This window comes from Microcaecilia unicolor, chromosome 2 (assembly GCF_901765095.1).
Source record: "Microcaecilia unicolor chromosome 2, aMicUni1.1, whole genome shotgun sequence".
Lineage (NCBI taxonomy): Eukaryota > Metazoa > Chordata > Amphibia > Gymnophiona > Siphonopidae > Microcaecilia > Microcaecilia unicolor.
This window is the reverse complement of record NC_044032.1, coordinates 136019452-136039686: the sequence shown is the minus strand read 5'-3', so window position 1 is coordinate 136039686 and position 20235 is coordinate 136019452. Positions and strand designations below refer to the sequence as shown.

The following is a 20235-nucleotide window of genomic DNA, read 5'->3' as shown; positions in this document are numbered from 1 at the left end:
TTCCATTGTCATTGTCATGCGTGTACTGCTAGCATGGCTTGATTAAAGAGGCCCTTAAAGAATCAGCCTCTTATTGAGAATGCTTTTCAAAAGGATTCATGGGCAGATGATCAAAATCCCTGAACTATTCCAAACAGCGCTCTAAAAAATAGCGCTAGAACAGCGCGTGGCTTTACCGCCCCTATGATCAGAGATAATAGCATACAAATTTATGTGCACTATTATCTCTGATCATGGGGTAAAGTGCGGGAGGATTGTGCCTGAGCATGCACTCAGGCACAATCCTCCCACACTTGTTTGACAGGTCTGGGCTTTTGACAGCCCAGACCTGTGAAACACAGGGGCTGGAGGTACATGGGACCAGCAGACCCCAAACAGCATGGCCCTGGTGGCCTAGTACCCCCATGAACCCTACCTTGTGCCAGCAACATGGGGGCTGGAGGTCCTGCAGACCTCCAGTCCCCCCCCCCCGACACAGGTTCAAGGGCAGGCTGCAGATCCGTGGGGTCTCCAACCCCCCTAATATCCCCTCAGGTAGAGCCCTGGTGGCCCAGTGGTCTGCAAATCAGCCCCCCACCACCACCACCTGGTGGTCTAGCGGTCCTGTTCCCTGCCCCCTGCCCCTTAACTTTGTTGGCGGAGGGAGGTGGACTCCCTCCTCCTCCATCAGCACCACCTCAAAAATGACATTTCTCCCTTATACGGTGTGCAGCACCACCCAGTGCATCCTAGGCTGCACTGGGCAGGGCTGGGTGCTGCTATTTTCGAGGCAGCGCTGATGGAAGAGGAAGGAATCCACCTCCCACCTCCATCAAAGGTACTGGAGGGGTGGTGGGGAAGAGGGTCGCTAGACCACCAGGCGGGGGGGGGGATTGATTCGTGGCCTACTGGGCTACCAGGGCTCTACCTGAGGGGATGCTAGGGGGGCTAGAGACCCACCAGATCTCCAGCTCCCCCTGAACCTGTGTCAAGGAGGGTAGGGGGGACTGGAGATTTGATTTAATCTTGTTAGGCAAACTGGATGACCATACAAGTCTTTATCTGCCATCATCCACTATATTACAATGTGAACGCTCCCTTACATTTATGTGCTAAGCAAGTTGCCCACGTCATTTGTAGAATAGCGCTAAATTCCCAGCTAGTTCTAAAAATCTGTGTGCAATCGGTGTCTAAATATAGATTCCATATCACAAAATGAGGGAGCAAATGTCCAATCAAACTGTACCACCTTTAAATTTGTATATGATGCAGATATACACATGTAATTAGCATGACCATGTAAATGGTACCTACCCATTCTAAAATCACCTTCTAAGAGTCAAATCTCTTTCTATGCAGAAACAAATTCAGGAAAATATGTACAGCAAAATAGCTGACTCAAATAAATCATTATCGCCAAGGATTGTAATGTGGGGATAGGTGTAAAGTCATTGCAGTTTAGTCCCTGTCATTTTAACTGAGAAGCCTAGAGATGGCAATGGAAATTCTTCTCTTGGAACAAAGATATTTCCAGCCTCCTAATAATCATTTCATCGTATACCCCCAGATTCTATAAAGGTTGCCCAAATTTGGATATGTATCCCAGATCTGCATATAAACTAATTAGTTGAGCCATTAACAATCAGTTATTAACATTAATTGGCATTAATTAGGATGCACATATGGATCTGCCCATGTGATATTCTATAACACTATGGTCCTGATACACAAAAGTCCCTGTAAAAAAACTCGTTGCTTTTAGATCCTCGATAAAAGTTAACGAGTTTGAAGTAGTAGGAAATCTCATGAAAATGAGCTGCTCACAATTACAGCAAGCCTCCACAGTGTTCTGTTGCTACACACAGCTTTCATACACTCATATAAGCAATAAACCACCCAGGGTATGAAAGTTTCTTTGTTCCACGCCAACTTTCACACCCTGGGGAGTTTAATGTTTATATATGCGTGTATGAAAGCCGTGTGTAGCTTTTTCAAAACCGCAACTGCTTTGGACGAGCCTCCACAATGTGCTTTTTAGTTCCAAGACATCTTCTTCACAGCACTGTTACGCGTGGAACACACACACACGTGCAAGTACTATTTAAATATGGCAGCATATTGGTCCACTGAGAAGCCACCGTCAAGCTATGACAGCTTCCGCAAAAATTTACTCTTTAAAGGAAGGAGCTCCTTTTTGTGCACCAATTGGAAACAGCTGTGCATCGCTTGGAATGCTCATTTTAATACTAATCAGCTCATTGCAATATATTTGCATACAATTCTTATTGGCTGCTACAGTGAACTGTAAAAACTATGCAGGACTCCTTTGTGCATTACTTGCTAAATAACGTGCACTCTAAACTGGATTAAACCAGTCAAAATAAGACTTCCTAGCACTGTAAACTTTGCGCATCGGGGCCTATGTGCCTAAATTGTCTCATGTGCAACTCAAAAGGGGTTGTGGCCAGGGGAGGCAGATGGGCAGGTCAGAGGCATTTCCAAAATATAAGCGCAGTATTATAAAATAGGGTCATTTATGCACCCGACTGCCATTAGCTGCACTAGTGGCGTAGCCAGACCCAGTATTTTGGATGGGCCCAGAGCTAACTTATATGGGCCCTTCCACAGCACGGCACTCCACAGTTCCCCCGCCCCCTCCCCCCCCAAAGATATTTTTAAAAATTATAGATTTTTTTTCACCTATACCACATCAGCATCTCTCCTCCTCCATGGCGTCCCAGCATCTGACCACCCATCACTGAACCCTGTCCCTCTCTGGTGTACCTTACAAGCATCCGGCACCCGTGTGATTCAATTATTGCTGCCTGCGCTGACTTTGCAGGTTTCCATCGGCTGGGTATCGCCAGACAGGAAGTGATGAAAGTGAGGGTGGGACCCAGCCAATGGAAGCCTTCAAGGCCAGTGGAGGCAGCAATAATTCAATCATTGCAGACGCCAGGGACGCCTTTAAGGTATACCAGGGAGGGAAGGGGTTCAGCAATGGGCGGTCAGATGCTGCGACGCCACAGAGGAGGAGAGATGTTGATGTGGGGTGCTGCTGCTGAGTGGGCCTGAGCCAAGAATGGGTGGGCCTGTGCCCATCCAGGCTCACTCGTAGCTATGCCACTGAGTTGCATGCCAGCATTTGCACCAGGTTTCAACAGGTATAAGTCCATGCACCCAAAGTTGGTTGCAGGAATCCATGCTAAGGGGTGAATTCTATATATGGCACAAAAAAACACTATTTTATAAACTGCGCTTAAAGTTAGGCACGGTTTATAGAATAGTGCGTATGCCCGGAAATCGTGCCTAACTTTAGGTGTGGTCATTTGCAACAACTGAAACTTGGTGCAAATCTACACGCTTAACTTAGGTGTATATCCTCCTTACTCTATAACAACGCACTTAAATACAAGAAACACTCCCGTTACGCCCATGACCCTCCTATTTCCACAACCCCTTTTTTTACTCGCATTTAAATTTAGGCACAATTCTGACACCTACATTTATGCACATAAATTACAATTAAATCTGATCAGTGCCAATAAAACTTATTAACAAGCCAATTATTGGCACCAATTAACTCACTATTTAATTAAATTGCACACACAAATTAGTCACATGCCCAAATTTGTGCACGCAACTTCTGGTGACTTTTATAGAAATGGTACTTAGCGTAGATCTTAAAGGTGCCTAACTCCGGGCACCATTTACTGAACCTGGCCTATAGTCTCTGCTGTATAAGTATTTTATTTAAATTTTGTTAGAATTAATCTTGCCTCATCATAGAAGATCACAGAACTCCCTCATCCAGCTGTTCTGCATTATTGCAGTTCTTCCATTGTACAGTCTGAAACAATCACTCTGATGTAAGACATGAAACAAATTTTCCAAACAAAATGCATGACTTTTCGCAGCCAGAATGAAAATTATCTCAGCTGTTCACATCAAAGGCCAGCCATTGAAGTTGCAATTGATCCCATTCATACTATTAACTTGCCGAATGCCATTGATTATGGATGGAATTTGTTGTTTGTATAAAAGCCAAGTTATCCCCAAGAAACAGATGACTTCCTTGCTTCTTCATACTTTTAAAATAAGATTATTAATAGGCTAATTTTCAAAAGCATTTATATAGGTTAAAGGGCTCTTTCGATCTAGGTTAAAGGGCTCTTTCGAAAATTGTCCACCAAGGGGGTCATTTTATAACTGTCCCATATTACTGAAAATTATGCATATACTTTGCATATACTCTGCTGGATTTTTAAAGCAAAAGTATGTTTATATCCTTTCACACGTTTGCACATGCTAGTTGATGTACATCATTTTAATGAGCTGAAAAATAAGTATGTTTTTGAAAATCCAAAAGTGTGCACAAAAATGCAAAACCCACCTCTACCTCACTCTCAGCAATGCCTCCTTAAACAGCACATAAATGTGGGCACAGAAAGACTATCCACAAAAGTTTACCACACTTAGGACTGGCAATTCCCATTTCACCAGTAAATAACTTCTTTACCCGTGGAAATGGTTCTGAATATTACCCTCCTGTGAGCAGTTAAAAAGATGCGCATTGTTCTGCAAAACATGCATTTTCCCCGTTATTGACTATAAGCAATCTTGGGTTTGGAAGTTAGGGTGAAGTTTGCTACAATTGTATTTTCCAGGGCCTGCTCAACCATTAGACCAGACTAGACAGTCGCCTAGGGCAGCATCATCTGGAGAGGCGGCAAAGAGCAACTGCAGTCAAAGCAAAACAATAGATCCTGACAGCCGCACAAATTCAAAGAACCATCAATACATTAGCCCGACTAGGTTAAAGAGGGCGCTATAACTTGGCTAAGCCCTTGCAGAAAAAGAAGTGCTTTTGAGAATTAGCAATGGAATGTTGGGCAGGTGAGGAGGTTTTAGGTGTGGGGGAGGGTGATCTATCTGCTGTAGTCGGGCCTAAGACTGTGGCCCAAGGACTCATTACCCCAAAACACAAACACAACAGACAGTATAAGAATATGATTTAAAAAAAACCTTAGATCAGTTATTATGAAACATATGTGGGTGGAGCCCAATTGAATTTTAAGAAGTTATTTGTTTTGGTCAATGGTTTGCTAGGTACACAGGAGTTAACTGAGGATAATAAACAGCCCCCCTCAGCACAGGTTTGGCTGAGTATTGGCTGAGTATTTTGCACAGAAAACTGTCATCATTCGAAGGGGATTGGTGATTCAGACCATGGATATTTTGGAATATCTTGCTACATTGGGAGATATAGATGACCCTATGTTAGTTGATAGATCTTGGTCATCTTTTATATCATCCTCGAATGACACAGTCAATCATTTTTTAAGCAGGTATTCTAAATCTCATTACATATGAGATAATTGTCCTAGTTACCTTATGAAAATAGCTCCTAATGTGTTTAGTTTGAGGGAATATATAGTCTCCGTGTTCCAATAAGGGCAATTTCTGAAGAAGGGTGGTATCATCCTAACCCCCATTCCTAAACACAGGATGATTGCGAGAGATGTCTCTAATATAGTAGTGGCTTCTATCCCTTTACTGGTTAAGGTGATGGAAGACGTAGTTGCACAAGAGCTCAAGGCCTATTTGATGCATTTTTCCTTATTGCATAGTTCACAATCTGGTTTCTGCCTAGTTATAATATAGAAACTGTTTTGACAGCATTGGCAGCAGAGTTAAGAAGGATGTTTACTAAGGTGTGATAGGCGCGTTAGCGGTTTTAATGGACGTTAATGGTTTATTTGCATTAAACGCTAACACATCCATAGAAATGTATAGGCGTGTTAGCGTTTAATGCGCCTTAATTTTAAAGGCGCGTTAAAAATGCTAACGCACCTTAGTAAACATACCCATTAGTTTTTAATGGAATTAAGATATCAAAATCACTTCTAAAATCATATAGTGATGTTAGACTCATAACTGATGCAACGTAACATAATCCTGTAATTTGTCCATTTTAAACAGTTTAAAAATATGTTAATTTTATGAGACCTAGTAGCATGATATATGGTGGTAGATTTTAGGCGTTACTTGTATTTCTTGTATGGATATAGGATACATATTTGGACCCATTATATATGTAGGACAGTCTGACTTCAAAAAGTGATCTAAAATCTCCACGTGACTAGGCTGCAATTGAAATGTAACTCTGATGGTTTCTTTCTTTCTGAAAGCTAATAAGCAGAGTCTGGCAATTTATGAGTTCCTTTTTAACTGCTAGTTAAATTCTAAAGTACAAAAATATTTCAGACTATAATGTTCTGAATTGAAGGTAGAGGTCATTTTAAAGTTGAATTGGAAAAGGAAAATCAATATATTATTCTTCCATAAGAACAAATGATGGCAGAAAAAGCCCTGTACAATCCATCCAGTCTGCCCAACAGTCACACTCATTATCAATTCATGATTACACCAACAATAAATGTGATATAAAATACTTGATCATTGTCTTTCTTTGGCATTTCTGGGACATAGACCGTAGAAGTCCTCCCGGCACTGACCTTAGGTTCCAACTACTGGAGTTGTCGTTGAATCCCACTCCAGCCTATACAAATAAGTCTTGTCATTTGCGGGACACAGACTGTAAAAGTCTGCCCAACACTGTCCTCGAATTCCAATTACTGGAGTTTCTGTTAAAGCCTTCTCCATCCCATCTTAAACTGGATTGTCATATATGAGACACAGACAGTAGAAGTCTGCCCAGCACCGGCCTTAGTTCTTCATTGTCAGAGTCGCCATCTAAGCACTACTCAACACATCAAATGCACATGCAGTAATTTAAGTTTTGCTTTGTTTTTTTATATCATTCATTTTCTAGTTAAAGATCCTTTGTGTTCATCCCACGCCTTTTTGAATTCCATCACTTTTTTTTGTCTCCACCATCTCCCTCAGGAGAGAATTCTAGGCATTAAACACCCTTTCTGTAAAAAGAATTTCCTGACATTACTCATAAGTCTGGAACAGAGAGCAGGGGAAACCTCCATGACAAGCAAATCAAACCAACAGTTGGTCAGCCTCTACTCCTATTACTCCTAAGTCTACCACCCCACAACCTCAATTCATGTCCTCAAGTTTTACCATTTTCATGTCTCTGGAAAAGATTTGTTTCTATATTAATACCTTTCAAGTATTTAACATCTGCATCATATCTCTCCTCTCCTCTAGGGCATACATATTCAGGTCTTTCAGTCTCTTCTTATGCATCTTTTGGTACAAGCTCCATACCATTTTTGTTGCCTTCCTCTGGACCGCTTCAAATCTTTTTACATCCTTAGCAAGATACAGCCTTCAAAACTGAACACAATACTTCAAGTGGGGCCTCACCAACGACTTGTTGGTGTTGATGCCCCTGTATAACATCTTCTTTCTTCTGCTGGTTAGGCCTCTCTATATATAGCCTAGCATCCTTCTGGCTACAGCTACCACCTTGTCACACTGTTTTGTTACCTTCAGATTCTCATACATTATCACCCCAAGGCTCCTCTCCCTGTCTGTGCATATCAGCCTCTCACTTTCTAGCACATACAGCTCCCATGCATTTCTACTTTTGAAGTGTATCACTCTGCACTTCTTTGCATTGAGTTTTAATTGCCAAATATTAGACCATTCTCCTAACTTTTGCAGATCCTTTTTCATGTTTTCCACTCCCTCCTGGATGTCCACTCTATCTTAGTATCATTTGCAAAAAGGCAAACCCAACCTTCTAACCCTTCGGCAATGTCGTTCACAAATATGTTGAACAGAATCGGCCCCCAGCACCGATCCTTGAGGCACTCCAATACTCACCTTTCCTTCCTCTAAGTGAATTCCATTATCTACCAACCTCTGTCGTCTGTCTGTCAACCAGTTTCTAATCCAGTTCACCTCTTTGGGGCCTAACGTTAGCCTGTAAAGTTTATTCAAGAGCCTCCTATGAGGAACTGTGTCAAAGGCTTTGTTGAAATCTAAGTAGATTGCATCCAGTGCATGTTCTCAATCCAATCCTCTGGTTGCCCAGTCAAAGAATTCAGTCAGATTTGTTTGGCATGATTTACCTTTGGTAAAACCATGCTGCCTCGGATCTTGTAACCCATTGAATTCCAGGAAATTTTATATTCTTTCCTTCAGCAATGCTTCTACTATTCTTCTAATAACCGAAGTGAGGCTTACCAGCCTGTAGTTTCCCGCTTTTTCCCTGTCATCACTTTTGCAAAGAGGGACCACATCTATTCTTCTCCAATCCCAAAGAACCTTTCCCCATCTCCAAGAATTTATTAAACAAATCTTAAAGAGGACCCACCAGAACCTCTCTCAGCTCCCTCAATATCTTGGGATGAATCCTGTCTGGTCCCATGGCTTTGTCCACCTTCAATTTTTTAAGTTGTTCATAAACACTTTCTTCTGTAAATGGTGCAATATCCACTCCAATCTCATATGTACCTTTGTCAGCCAATCATGGTCCTTCTCTAGGATTTTCTTCTGTGAACAGAGAAGTATTTGTTTAGCACCTTCACTTTTTCTTTATAGTGGTACACAGCATATTCCAGTCTCACAAGTCCATTTTTAGCCTTCCTCCTTTCACTAATATACCTAAAAAAATTATTGTTTCTTCTCCTTACATTTCTAGCTATTTGTGCTTATGCTTTCATCAGACACATCTCTCTCTCTCTCTGGCTTCTTTCATCCAGTATTCCTTTTTGGTTTCCTCTTCTTGAGATTTTTTGTATTTCATGGATGCCAACTCTTTTGACTTTATTTTCTCAGCCACTTGTTTGGTTTACCATACTGGTTTCCTTTTTCTCTTGGTTTTATTTACTCTCCTCACATAAAGATCAGTAGTCATTTTTATAGCTCCTTTCAGCCTGGACAACTGCCTTTCCACTTCTTGTATGTCCTACGATCCCATCAGCACTTTCTTCAGGTATTCCCCCATTTTACTAAAGTCAGCATGTTTCAAATCTAGGACTTTGAGTTTTGAGTGGCTGCCCTCTGCTTTAGGTGTTATATCAATCCAAACTGTTTGAAGATCACTACTGCCCAGGTGGGCATCCATTCAGACATTAGAAACACCATTTGTGAGTATCAGATCTAGTGTCGCTCTATCCCTTGTGGGTTCTGTCACCATTTGTCTGAGTGGAGCACTTTGAAAGGCACCCATGATCTCTCTACTTCTTTCAGATTCCACAGATTAAACTTTCCAATCTGTATCCAGCAGGTTGCATTCTCTCAGCAACAGCACCTCCCCTTTCTTTCCCAATTTTTGGACATCTGTAACCAGATCTTTATCAATTGGCTCTGATTGTGTCAGAGGTCTGTAGACAACACCCATGTTCTACTATTAAACTGCTTTCAACTATTAAAAAAAAAAAGGAAGTCTACTATTTTACGTAAAGAACTTGTTTTGCAAGTTGACTGAGGCAGGTGCCTTCTCTTCTTTGGATCACCTTTACTGTTTCACTGTACATACTTCCAAATGTGTAGTTGGTTTTGAAATGGTGTGTAGAGGATATAGAGATTCTACACATCAGAGATATCTTGACTGTAATCTGTATTGTCTCTACTAGCATCAGGTGTGTGAGCTTTAGATTTGGAAAGGCTTCTAGAGTCATACTGATCTTTCTGCCTAGTAACAGCAGTAGGAGGAGATATCCCTATGGAAGGGAACTAAGGAACTATTATACACTAGCCCACTGAGTGTCCTTGTCTTTGTCATGTTCCCTGGCCACAATACCATTAAAGGGAAAGGGAGCATGCAACTGACTAACATGGCCAGTGCACGGGGAAGAGAAGGAGAAAAGGAAACAAGGACACAACATACTAGTTCCTGCACTGACTCCAAGGTTTGTTTGGAACAGGGACCTTACCATTACACTGTCTTCAGTGGAGAAAATAAGATCATGACCCTAAGAGAATCATGGAGAATGAAGAGGTTATGAGCACCTGAGACATCCCCATTCCAACAGATAAAAAGTTGAGTGGCAGGAATCCAGACATAGTAGTGAAAGAGAAAAACATCAGAACAACATATAGAGGTGTCAGTTCTAAGCAATTACTTGATGAATTGCGTAGAAAAAAAAAGACCTTCAAGTATTAAGAAATGCAGTTTGAGCCCAAGAAAATGTGGCATAAGGATACAGAAATATTTCCCATTGTTTTGGATGCCACAGACCTGATTAAAGAGAATGTCCAAGTGCACATGGATAAATTGCCTATACATGTAACATCTTATGAACTCCAGACGGAAGCTTTCTTTTGTACAATACAAGTACTATAGTGCGCATTAGCAGAAACTGAGATCATACACAAAAATAATCCATTTGGAGTCATTGCCCCCAAGAGAAAATAAGGAGAAGAGTGGAAACCATCTATCCTGGAGAAGCATCAAAACAGAGAACCCCAGTTGTGAATCCATTGGAGAACAGATCAGCTCTCAGGACTGTGTACCTGAAGGATCAAAGACCCCAGCTCCCTGTAGCAACATCTAACTAATAAACATAGACATGCCAGTCTTCTCTGGATACAGAGTTCAGAGAGAGAACAACTGTAAAGGATTGTCTGTAAAGAACCTTTTTCTAAAGCAGAGGGTTCACCAGATGGTACTACTACTACTACCACAACTTCTAAAGAGATATTGAGAATATCTTTATTCTACTTGTCACAAGTACCTGGCAGAAACACAATTAGTAGCACCATTCCACGCTACCAATCCCAGGCCAAGCAGTGACTTATCCCATGTCCATCTCAATAGAAGGCTATGGACTTTTCCTCCAGGAACTTGCCTTCCAGTCTTCCAGTTTGCTTACCCTGGCCCTGATGGCCTCACAAACAAGTCCAAAAACTATTCCAAGTAAACCCACCCTGATACTCACTAGGCAACCAGGGGTTACAAGTAATTGGCTATTTCTCATCAAACTAAATAAATAGCATGTGGTTTCAGCACTTTGAGTTCTGAGTCAGTGGGAACTACATCAGGTTTCAGGCAGGAGGCAAGGGAAACTTTGCTGGAACATAGTAAAGTATGACATCACTTCTTTCAACTTTGTGAACATCTGGCTTAGAAACCTTTGGGAGTGTTTCTTGTACTTGCCCAGACATCTTAGCTTGATTTCTTTTTGCAAAACAGTGGAGCTCCATGTTTCTAATTATCAGATGAGTTCTTTACAGTATAGAATGTACTGTAAGAAATAATCATTTTTATATTTATTCCTGTGTATTAAAACAAGCCATTTCCAAAAATGTTGAGACAACAGCAAAATAAGATATGCTGGCCTTGATCAGATACACATCTATATAATTCATGACGGTGGTGATGTGGCAGTCCTAGCAGTATAAAATTCATGGGTGTGATGGAATGCTTAGGAACTATGGTGATGCCAAATGCAGAAAAAGTGGTGCTTTAATAAGAAGGTGACAAGATCCCTCAACCACACAGAAATACAAACCATAGTTGACTCTGATTAGGGAAAGATGATACATACTGAGAGATAAAGGGAGATATGATAGAGGTCTATAAAATAATGAGAGGAGTTGAACGGGTAGATGTGAAGCGTCTGTTTACACTTTCCAAAAATACTAAGACTAGAGGGCATGCAATGAAGCTACAATGTAGTAAATTTAAAACGAATCGGAGAAAATGTTTCTTCACTCAACGTGTAATTAAACAATGGAATTCGTTGCCAGAGAATGTGGTAAAGGCAGTTAGCTTAGCGGAGTTTTAAAAAGGTTTGGACAGCTTCCTTAAGGAAAAGTCCATAGACCGTTATTGAATGGACTTGGGGAAAATCCACTATTTCTGGGATAAGCAGTATAAAATGTTTTGTACTTTTTGGGGATCTTGCCAGATATATTGTGACCTGGATGGCCACTGTTGGAAACAGGATGCTGGGCTTGATGGACCTTTAGTCTTTCCCAGTATGGCAATACTTATGTACTTATGTAGGATTCAAATTATGTACTAATGAAAGTGTTGTGATGACTATTCACTTGTCCTTTAGATTGTAAGCTCTTTGAGCAGGAACTGTCCTTTTAAGTTAAATTGTACAGCGCTGCGTAACCCTAGTAGCGCTTTAGAAATGTTAAGTAGTAGTAATAGATGTAATAGAGTCAAAGTCTAATGATAGAAATGCTCAGAAAGGCAGGACCAGAACAATTTGTCTTAAAATATGATATGGGTATCAGCACAAGAGTGAGGAAGCCTGGCAGTAACTCTAACTTGTTAAGAACATGACAGTTTGAACTTGGAATAATTTATGTGAACTCCATATTAAGTTAGTGACTAGTATTTTAAGAACAATTACATTGTAACAATTACTAAGGTACCAATAGCAATCAATTAATTAAAAGCTTTTAAGGACACTAAAGAGAAGAGGTTTTGTGGCTAACAGAATGAACATGAAAATAAACTCACATTGCATTTCTGATGGGTCCCCTGCAGAAATTGTGACTTTTTCCTGTTGCTTAGAGTTTCCACAGACCATACCTGCCTGGGTAGTATGATTACATAAACTATAAACTGGCTCTGGCCTCATTGTGCTGCTACAGGAATGATTGCCTCCCCCCAAGTCCCCTCTCCCACCACATCGCTTGCGCCTGTGTCAGATGTGCCTTCCTCTGTTCTCCAGATGTTCACTTTACCTCTCCATGCTTAGCCCCATCTGTTAGACTGGAATGCATGCCACCTTCCACCCTCTCATGATGTGTTTCAGGCATTCACTTGCACTGCAGCATGCATTTCAATCTGATTTTTCCCCAAGCCGATGATATCTCATATTCTGTCCGTCTTCTTTCCCAGAGGTGTACCTACACAGTTATCTTTTCTACAAATCTGCAGCAAATATGCATGAAACAAACCTGCATACGTTAAAGAAGCAGTGTTTGCAAATCTCTCTCATACATATTCATTATGGATATCCTAAAAAACAGACAGATTTGGTGAGCTTTCAGGAGAAGGATGGGAAACCTGCTGTAAAAGAAAATTCATGCTGGTTACTGTTTTTCATCAATAGTCAGGTTTATCAGGGGTCCATTTGGACAATATTCCTTCCCTCGTGTCTCTTCTCAAAAGCCTACAGTTAAGGTTGGGTTTTTATTTTTTTGGTACCAGGTCACCAAGCTGTACTGACAAACTTGCTCTTTTGCTGCTTCTTTTATAATCAGTACAAAGTTCAGCTGCTCTTGTCAGTGTGCTGTTCTGGCGATAGCCCATCCAGTTCCATTCCAGCTGAGAGGAGTCAATGAGAGCGGGGCGGTAGCAGGAAAACAAACATAAGAACCTGTTCCCAAAGCAAGTGTTGCTCTCTCACTTGTTTCTGTGCATTCCCAAACACTGTGCAATCTCTCACAGATGCTGTAACCCCTCAGTTACTTAAGCAAAACAGCATTTTAGTAATGTATGACCTTTATTATACAACAGACATCTTAAAATCTTGAATAGGCACTTTGAGGGCAATTCTATCATGGTGTGTCTATATTTAGGTACCTGTTCTATAAAGGAACATAGGAGCCTACTTTACATCCCTATAATTTAGGTGTGAGCTGGTGGAAGTTGCCAAAATGCCAGAGACCTGCTAGGTTATTCTATAAGATACATGCATAAGTGAGTGGCTCACCCACATGTTCCTACCTGTAAAATACTCATTATATAAGATACATGCAATTTACAGAATAGCACTTAGGTGAAATGTTGATGTCTACATGCATATGTGCGCACATATATGCCTATATGACAAATATTCTATACATTTATGTGCATGATCAGCGTAAAATATTAGAACCCATACGTCAATCTAATACCCATGGTTAGAATTCTCTTCTCTGCTCTTTTCTTCACCTAGCCATATACCTCTCTTGTTGGGATACAGTGTGGATATAACAGGATCTAATCTTACAATAAATTTTTTGTTATGCCTCTTAGGGGGTTTATAAGGCCAACCATACTTTATGGATCAAGTAGATCCTAGGAAATTGTTTATTAGTGGCTACTGGATTGTTAATAGCTTTGTGAAAATCTTTTCACACCTTTGAATATTTTTCACATTCTACTGTTTAAAGAACCAAACTTGTGCATTAGTTCCCTAGCATCCCTGACAACAAATCTCCCCATTCCCAACACTCAAATGTGCACCCCCCTCCCCCCCCAAACTGGCACCTTCTGAGGTTTCTCTGTGGCTAGAGGAGTGGGCAAGAGTAGTCTCAAGTGACTCCTACCCCATTGGTCATTGAATTCAAAAAAGGTGTTAGAGGTCAATCAATGCCATTATAAACCTAGAGAACAACCAGGTGAGTGTGACTGGTAATTGCTCCTGCTCCCTCTGCTAGCCACCAGGGAAAGTCCCGGTAGGTTTGACAGGAAGGTTCAGGGGCTGAGAAGGATGTAATTTTGAGTGGAGCTGAAGTACAGGCACCAGCCACTGCCCTAACCCCTCTAAGAACTGGATGGGAGAGTCAGGCTATGCTCTTGTTGGAGGAAAGATAATGCCAGCTCAAAACTGGCATTTTTATGTTTCCAGGAATAACAGCTTGTAAAGTTAAACAAAAGCTTTTTTATTCAATTTGCATAGCAATAAGGTGCTTTGCATTCATTTGCATCCTATTATTAAGTATTTTATTTATTTTTGTTACATTTGTACCCCATGCTTTCCCTCTCATGGCAGGCTCAATGCGGCTTACATATTGTATACAGGTACTTATTTGTACCTGGGGCAATGGAGGGTTAAGTGACTTGCCCAGAGTCACAAGGCGCTGCCTGTGCCTGAAGTGGGAATCGAACTCAGTTCCTCAGGACCAAAGTTCACCACCCTAACCACTAGGCCACTCCTCCACATGTGATGCTGACATTGCACTAAACAAGCATGCATTGAGAGCAAATAATGCATTTTGCCATTTGGTATGAGTGAAATGGGAAATATCCTGCATTATTTGCCCTTAACAAGCTGTCTCTTCTCCAAACTGAAAAGCCTTAGCCGCTTTCACCGTTCCTCATAGGTAAATCATCCCATCCCCCCTATCATTTTCATCGCTCTTCTCTGTACCTTTTGTAATTCCACTATATCTTTTTAACAAATGTGGTGACCAGAACTGCACACAGTATTCGAGGTATGGTTGCACCATAGAGCAATACAAAGTCATTATAACATTCTTATTTTTGCTTTCCATTCCTTTCTTAATAATACCTAGCAGCATCACTTTGCACTTGCTCACATTAAATGTCATCTGCCATTTGGATCCCGCATATGCATTTTTAAAATTGTCCTCAAAAACTTACAATAGCAAACTCTCACTGCTATACCAGATCATTAAAATCACAAATAAATAAAATGCTAAAAATTGCTCACCTTGAATGCAGTAGGCATCAAACTTGTTCTTTGGGTCAGGGAAGTATGTTTGGTTGCTAAAGCGGTATTTGGTTCGCACACCAAGCAGTCCACCTCCACACTGGGATCTAGCCACAGATACAGGATAACGAACACTGCCATCAGCCAGCCAACCATAGTCACAACGGTCAAAGCCTTTCCTCCAGGCAGCATGCAGGTCCCCAACAGTAGCGAGAACTGAATTCTTTTTTCTACATTCCTTTTTTGCTTCTTCATAAGTGAACTTCCCCGGAACGGTTATATGGAATACTAGACCTAGAAAAATTTTAAAAAACAAGATTGCAACTCATGTAGTTATCTCAGCAGTTGACTGCAAGCATACTGAAATTGAATGTAAAAAAACTAAAACAACATAGAACAGATAGGTAACAAAAACAAGATAAAATAGAGTGAGAGTAAGAATACACATTTGTTAGTGCATTTAAAAAGTTTAAATGGCTCACATTTATGCGCTCCTTGCATGCGTCAATGTATAGAATACTAGCACTTGCATAAGTGTACATTACCCATGAAAGTGCCATTAGGGTGCCTAAGAGCTATTCTACAATGATGTGCATAACTCATACATGGATAGTGCCACTGAATATCATGAATAGTCCTAACTAAGCCATTTATCCAGATAAGGGCAGCCATTATCCAAGTAAATGAGTTTGAATATTAGGCTCCAAGGAGTCAATATTCAAAGAGATCTAATCAGCCAGAAACAGCTCCTAGCCAGTTAAATTGCCTGGTCAGTGCTAAGCAGTCATTTTCAGCAGCACTTAACTGATGGATGTCGCTCAAAATAACTGGTTAGTGCCAATCCTACCATTATGCGGTAACCCATAGCTGGTTAAGTATTGAATATTGCACTAAGTGCTTCTTCTACAAAGCCACGGTAGCGATTCCCGCGCGGCAAATGAGAGGAATCCCCATAGGGACTAGCGAAGCCCATTTTTCAGCGCACCTTAGTAAAAGGACCCCTCAGTTTTTAATGTTCCCCTTGGATATTCATGGCCCAATTTTCAAAGGATTTCTGCTCATAAATTGGCCTCTTTGAAAATATACCAGGGCTGAGTGCATACATTTTTACTCAAGCTGCCCGATATTCAAAACAATTTGTTTACTCATATGCCTGCTATATTTGCCTCATTGTTAGCATTTAGCTGCTATGTTGTTACATTTATCCTGTAGAACTGTTTGCACTTATTTTTGTATTTTGTACAAAACTCATAAATAAAATTGGGTGAAAAAACACAATTTAGCCGATCACTGACCATTTAAATCGCTAAGGGGTCCTTTTACTATGGTGCGCCGAAAGTGGCCTGTGCTGATGTAGATGCATGTATTGGACGCGCACAGGTCCATTTTTTCAGCACACCTGCAAAAGAGGCCTTTTTTGGGGCCAAAAATGGATGTGTGGCAAAATAAAAATTGGCACACTTCCATTTTGGGCCTGAGACCTTACCACCACCCATTCACTCAGCGGTAATATTTCACGCATTAACTGGGTGGTAATTGTCAGCACGCATACAATGCCGATTACCACCAGGTTAGCACCGCGTGCCACAAAATAAAATATATTTTCCAGCACGCGTAGTGGATACATGTAGCTGGGCGGTAGTTCCGAACTGGCACGTGTTGGGCACATATAGGCACCTACGCGACTTAGTAAAAGGGCCCCTTAATCAGCTAAGTGCTGCTGAATATCACTGTTAGAGCCAAATACAAAGCCAGCACGTAAATGGGACCAAATAAATGTCTGACCTATCTTTATGCAGTAACCCATGGCCGCTTAAGTGAATAACATCAATTTAAGTGGCTATAGGGGCTCATTTTCAAAGCACTTAGGCATACAAAGTTCCATAGGTTTCTATGGAACTTTGTAAGTCTTAAGTGCTTTGAAAATACACCTCCACATAACTTTGTAAGTCTAAGTGCTTTGAAAATATACCTCTATGTGTTAGTTGACTTAAAAATAACCATATATTCAAAGCACAGGTCCTGGTTTTGAATATCTGGGAATTTATTTATTTAAAAGGAGGAGTAGCCTAATGCTTAGTTTGGCAGGCTTTGAGCCTGGCAACCCGAGTTCAATTCCCACTGCAGCTCTTTGTGAACTTGGGCAAGTCACTTAACCCTCCATTGTTCCAGGTACAAAACCTTTGATTGTGAGCCTCCTAGGGCCAGAGAAAGTACCTGCATATGATGTGTAGCAGATCACATAAGTACATACATAATATAAAAACAGATCAAACTCACAATAAGTTTATACATATAGGCTGAGAAGCACCGAACCTAGGGGGTCGATATTCAAAAGAGTATTACCAGATTAATGCCTGGTCGAATCCCGCTGGACAAGCTGAACATTGGCTCTAACCAGCCATAATGAAACCAGCCATTTGAAGGGCAGTTCAGGAGCAGAGTTGAGAAGGTCCTGGAAGTTATGCAGGCACTGGCGATATTCAATGCCAATACCCACAGAAAACGGGGCAATGAAGACCACAGAAATGGTCGTGTTTCCATACAACATAATATAAACAGATGTTATTCTGGTGGATATCCATGAACCAGGTCTGTGCAGCACAAAGGATTGAATAACTTCAATCAATTATTAACTCAAATAAAACTGGAATTATGTTCCATACAGTTCAAGCCAATACAAAATGGGCTCCCCCTTCTAACCAATGTAGTTCATGCAACATTAATTTTCTTCCATATTTGCACCCTGAGAGGCTTTTTAGGACCACAAATAACAGTTCTAACTTTGTCCGGTTGGCTATGCAGGTACGGCATTGAATATCAATATCCCCGTATAATTTCCAGGTATCAAAGCTAACCCAAGTATTCAGTGCCAGTGCCTGGACATGGACCAGTATTGAACACCCAGGACTAACTTTGCCTGCTGGCTGAATACTAACTCCTGAAAGCCTGATATTCAGACTGCAGGAGGCAGCTCATATAAGTGCCGCAATTGGTGCTGACCCTGGATATTCAATGCCAGGCTATTTCCAGTGACTGGTATTGAATATCCGGGAGCTTTTTGGCTGGCTCAGACTTAACCAGCTAAGTGAATATTCAACGCTGCCCAGTTAAGTTTATAGTGGGCAAAGATAGGACTACTATTTATGCAGTCCGATTTGCCCGTTAAACTTAGACGGCCAGTGCTTGAATATGCATGATATAGCCACTTAGCTGCTATGTCCTAAGCGCTAATATTCAGCAGAGACAAGAGGCTATCTCACACTGAATATTAGCACTTGGTCAACTAAGCATTATTTAACCTGCCAGGAGACATTTCTAGCCGGTTAAATAGTGTTGAATAGAGTTTAATTCCTGCTTTTGCCATTGACATTCTTTCTGAACTTGGGCAAGTCTCTTTACCTCCTATCGTCTCAGGTACCCACTTATGTGAAATCATTTTTATTGAAGAACTCAATAAACAGTCAAATACACAATACAGCGCTTCATTTTTTAACTTAAAAAAAGAACAACAAATCCAATCTTGACCTGTCCCCTTCCCAACTCTATCCCAACACCCCCTATCCTAGTACATAGCATAGCCATTGTTGAGTTGAAATCCGAGTATCAACAATTCATAAACATATACAACAAACCCCTTGAACCAAAGATGCAGAGAGCACAAGCCTGTAGAGAGCTCGGACTCTTATAGCTCCCCATAATAATCTCAAATATGATCATATGCATCCAACTCAGGTACCCATTTAAAATGTAAACTCTCAGGGGCAGGGAGTCTTTCATATGAATATTTATCACCACTGTACAGCACTGTTTATCTCCAGTAGTGCCATAAAATGATAAATTGTTATTAAGTATTACTTCAAATATTTAATTTTAAATAGTTTCATGAATCAAAACCAACCTTAGTAAATTTCCTTTAAAAAATATCAGATTTGAACAAAGGCAAAGGTGACCAAAAAGGCTGTAGGAAATTCATCTAAATTATGCGCACAACTGATAAGTGATTGATCAACTTCAATTTATTGTGTTGAGTGCTGACTTCTTTAGATAGTTGGCTCCACTTCTGCTGGTCAAAACTGATCCAATCATGCACTCCTGCTCAGTGCCAACTCTTTGGCAAGATGAGCTAAGTGGTCAACCTAGGCACTGTGAGATGAAAGATATTATAGGTTCAGAGTCACCACCAATGTTTTACTGCTTCTAAGCCATTCATAAGTCTCATCACTGTTGAAAGACAAGTTTTGATATCATGACTCTCAGGGTGCATGTATAGAAGAAAACTGACATTGCATCAGCCATCATATATTGGTTTGATCTGTCTGGAACAAAATTCTGGTTTTATTTGACTTAATTATTGATTGAAGCTACCCCCTTTATGTGTCACAGAGGTCTAGCTCATGGATTCTAGTATTTCTTAATCAGATATATCCACAAGAATAAATTATTGGAATGTTTGTTTAGATTATATTATGCAAAATCATGACCCTTAGCAGTAGGATCGCTTCTGTCCATGGACCCACTGACCACCAGGTACAGGCCAGTTTGCCCTGGAGGTGGGGTAGGGTCCTTTGGAGAGTAGGGATTCAGATTGCGGGTGGGGAGTAGGAATATGATTAAGAGGTAGAAATTCAGTTCAGGGGTGGTGATTCAGACTGGAGGGCATGGGTGCTGATTGGGAGTAAAGATTCAGATCGGGGGGCAGGGATGTGATCAGAGGGGAGGGATTCAAATTGGTGGTTGCGGATGCTGATCAGGGTAGATTAACAGCACCATAGCCCCTTTAACACGCAGTCCAGGAGTATCAGGCAACAGCTTTAAGGTACAATGCTCCCTGGCTGCTTGTGAGGTAGCTCACCAGCTGCGTTATTCATGTACCACAGGAGTCAGCAACCTGCAGGTTGGTGGCTCCCATGGTAAATCAAGGAGC

At 41.0% G+C, this 20235-nt stretch overlaps 1 protein-coding gene across 1 annotated transcript in view; it reads right to left on the bottom strand.

The window, feature by feature from the left end:
• VCAN (versican) overlaps window positions 1-20235 on the bottom strand; it is a 245943-nt gene that overhangs the window by 180592 nt on the left and 45116 nt on the right. The window contains exon 6 of the mRNA XM_030193355.1: window positions 15309-15602. Coding sequence (XP_030049215.1) covers window positions 15309-15602 — 294 coding nt within the window. The remainder of the gene's footprint in view (window positions 1-15308; window positions 15603-20235) is intronic.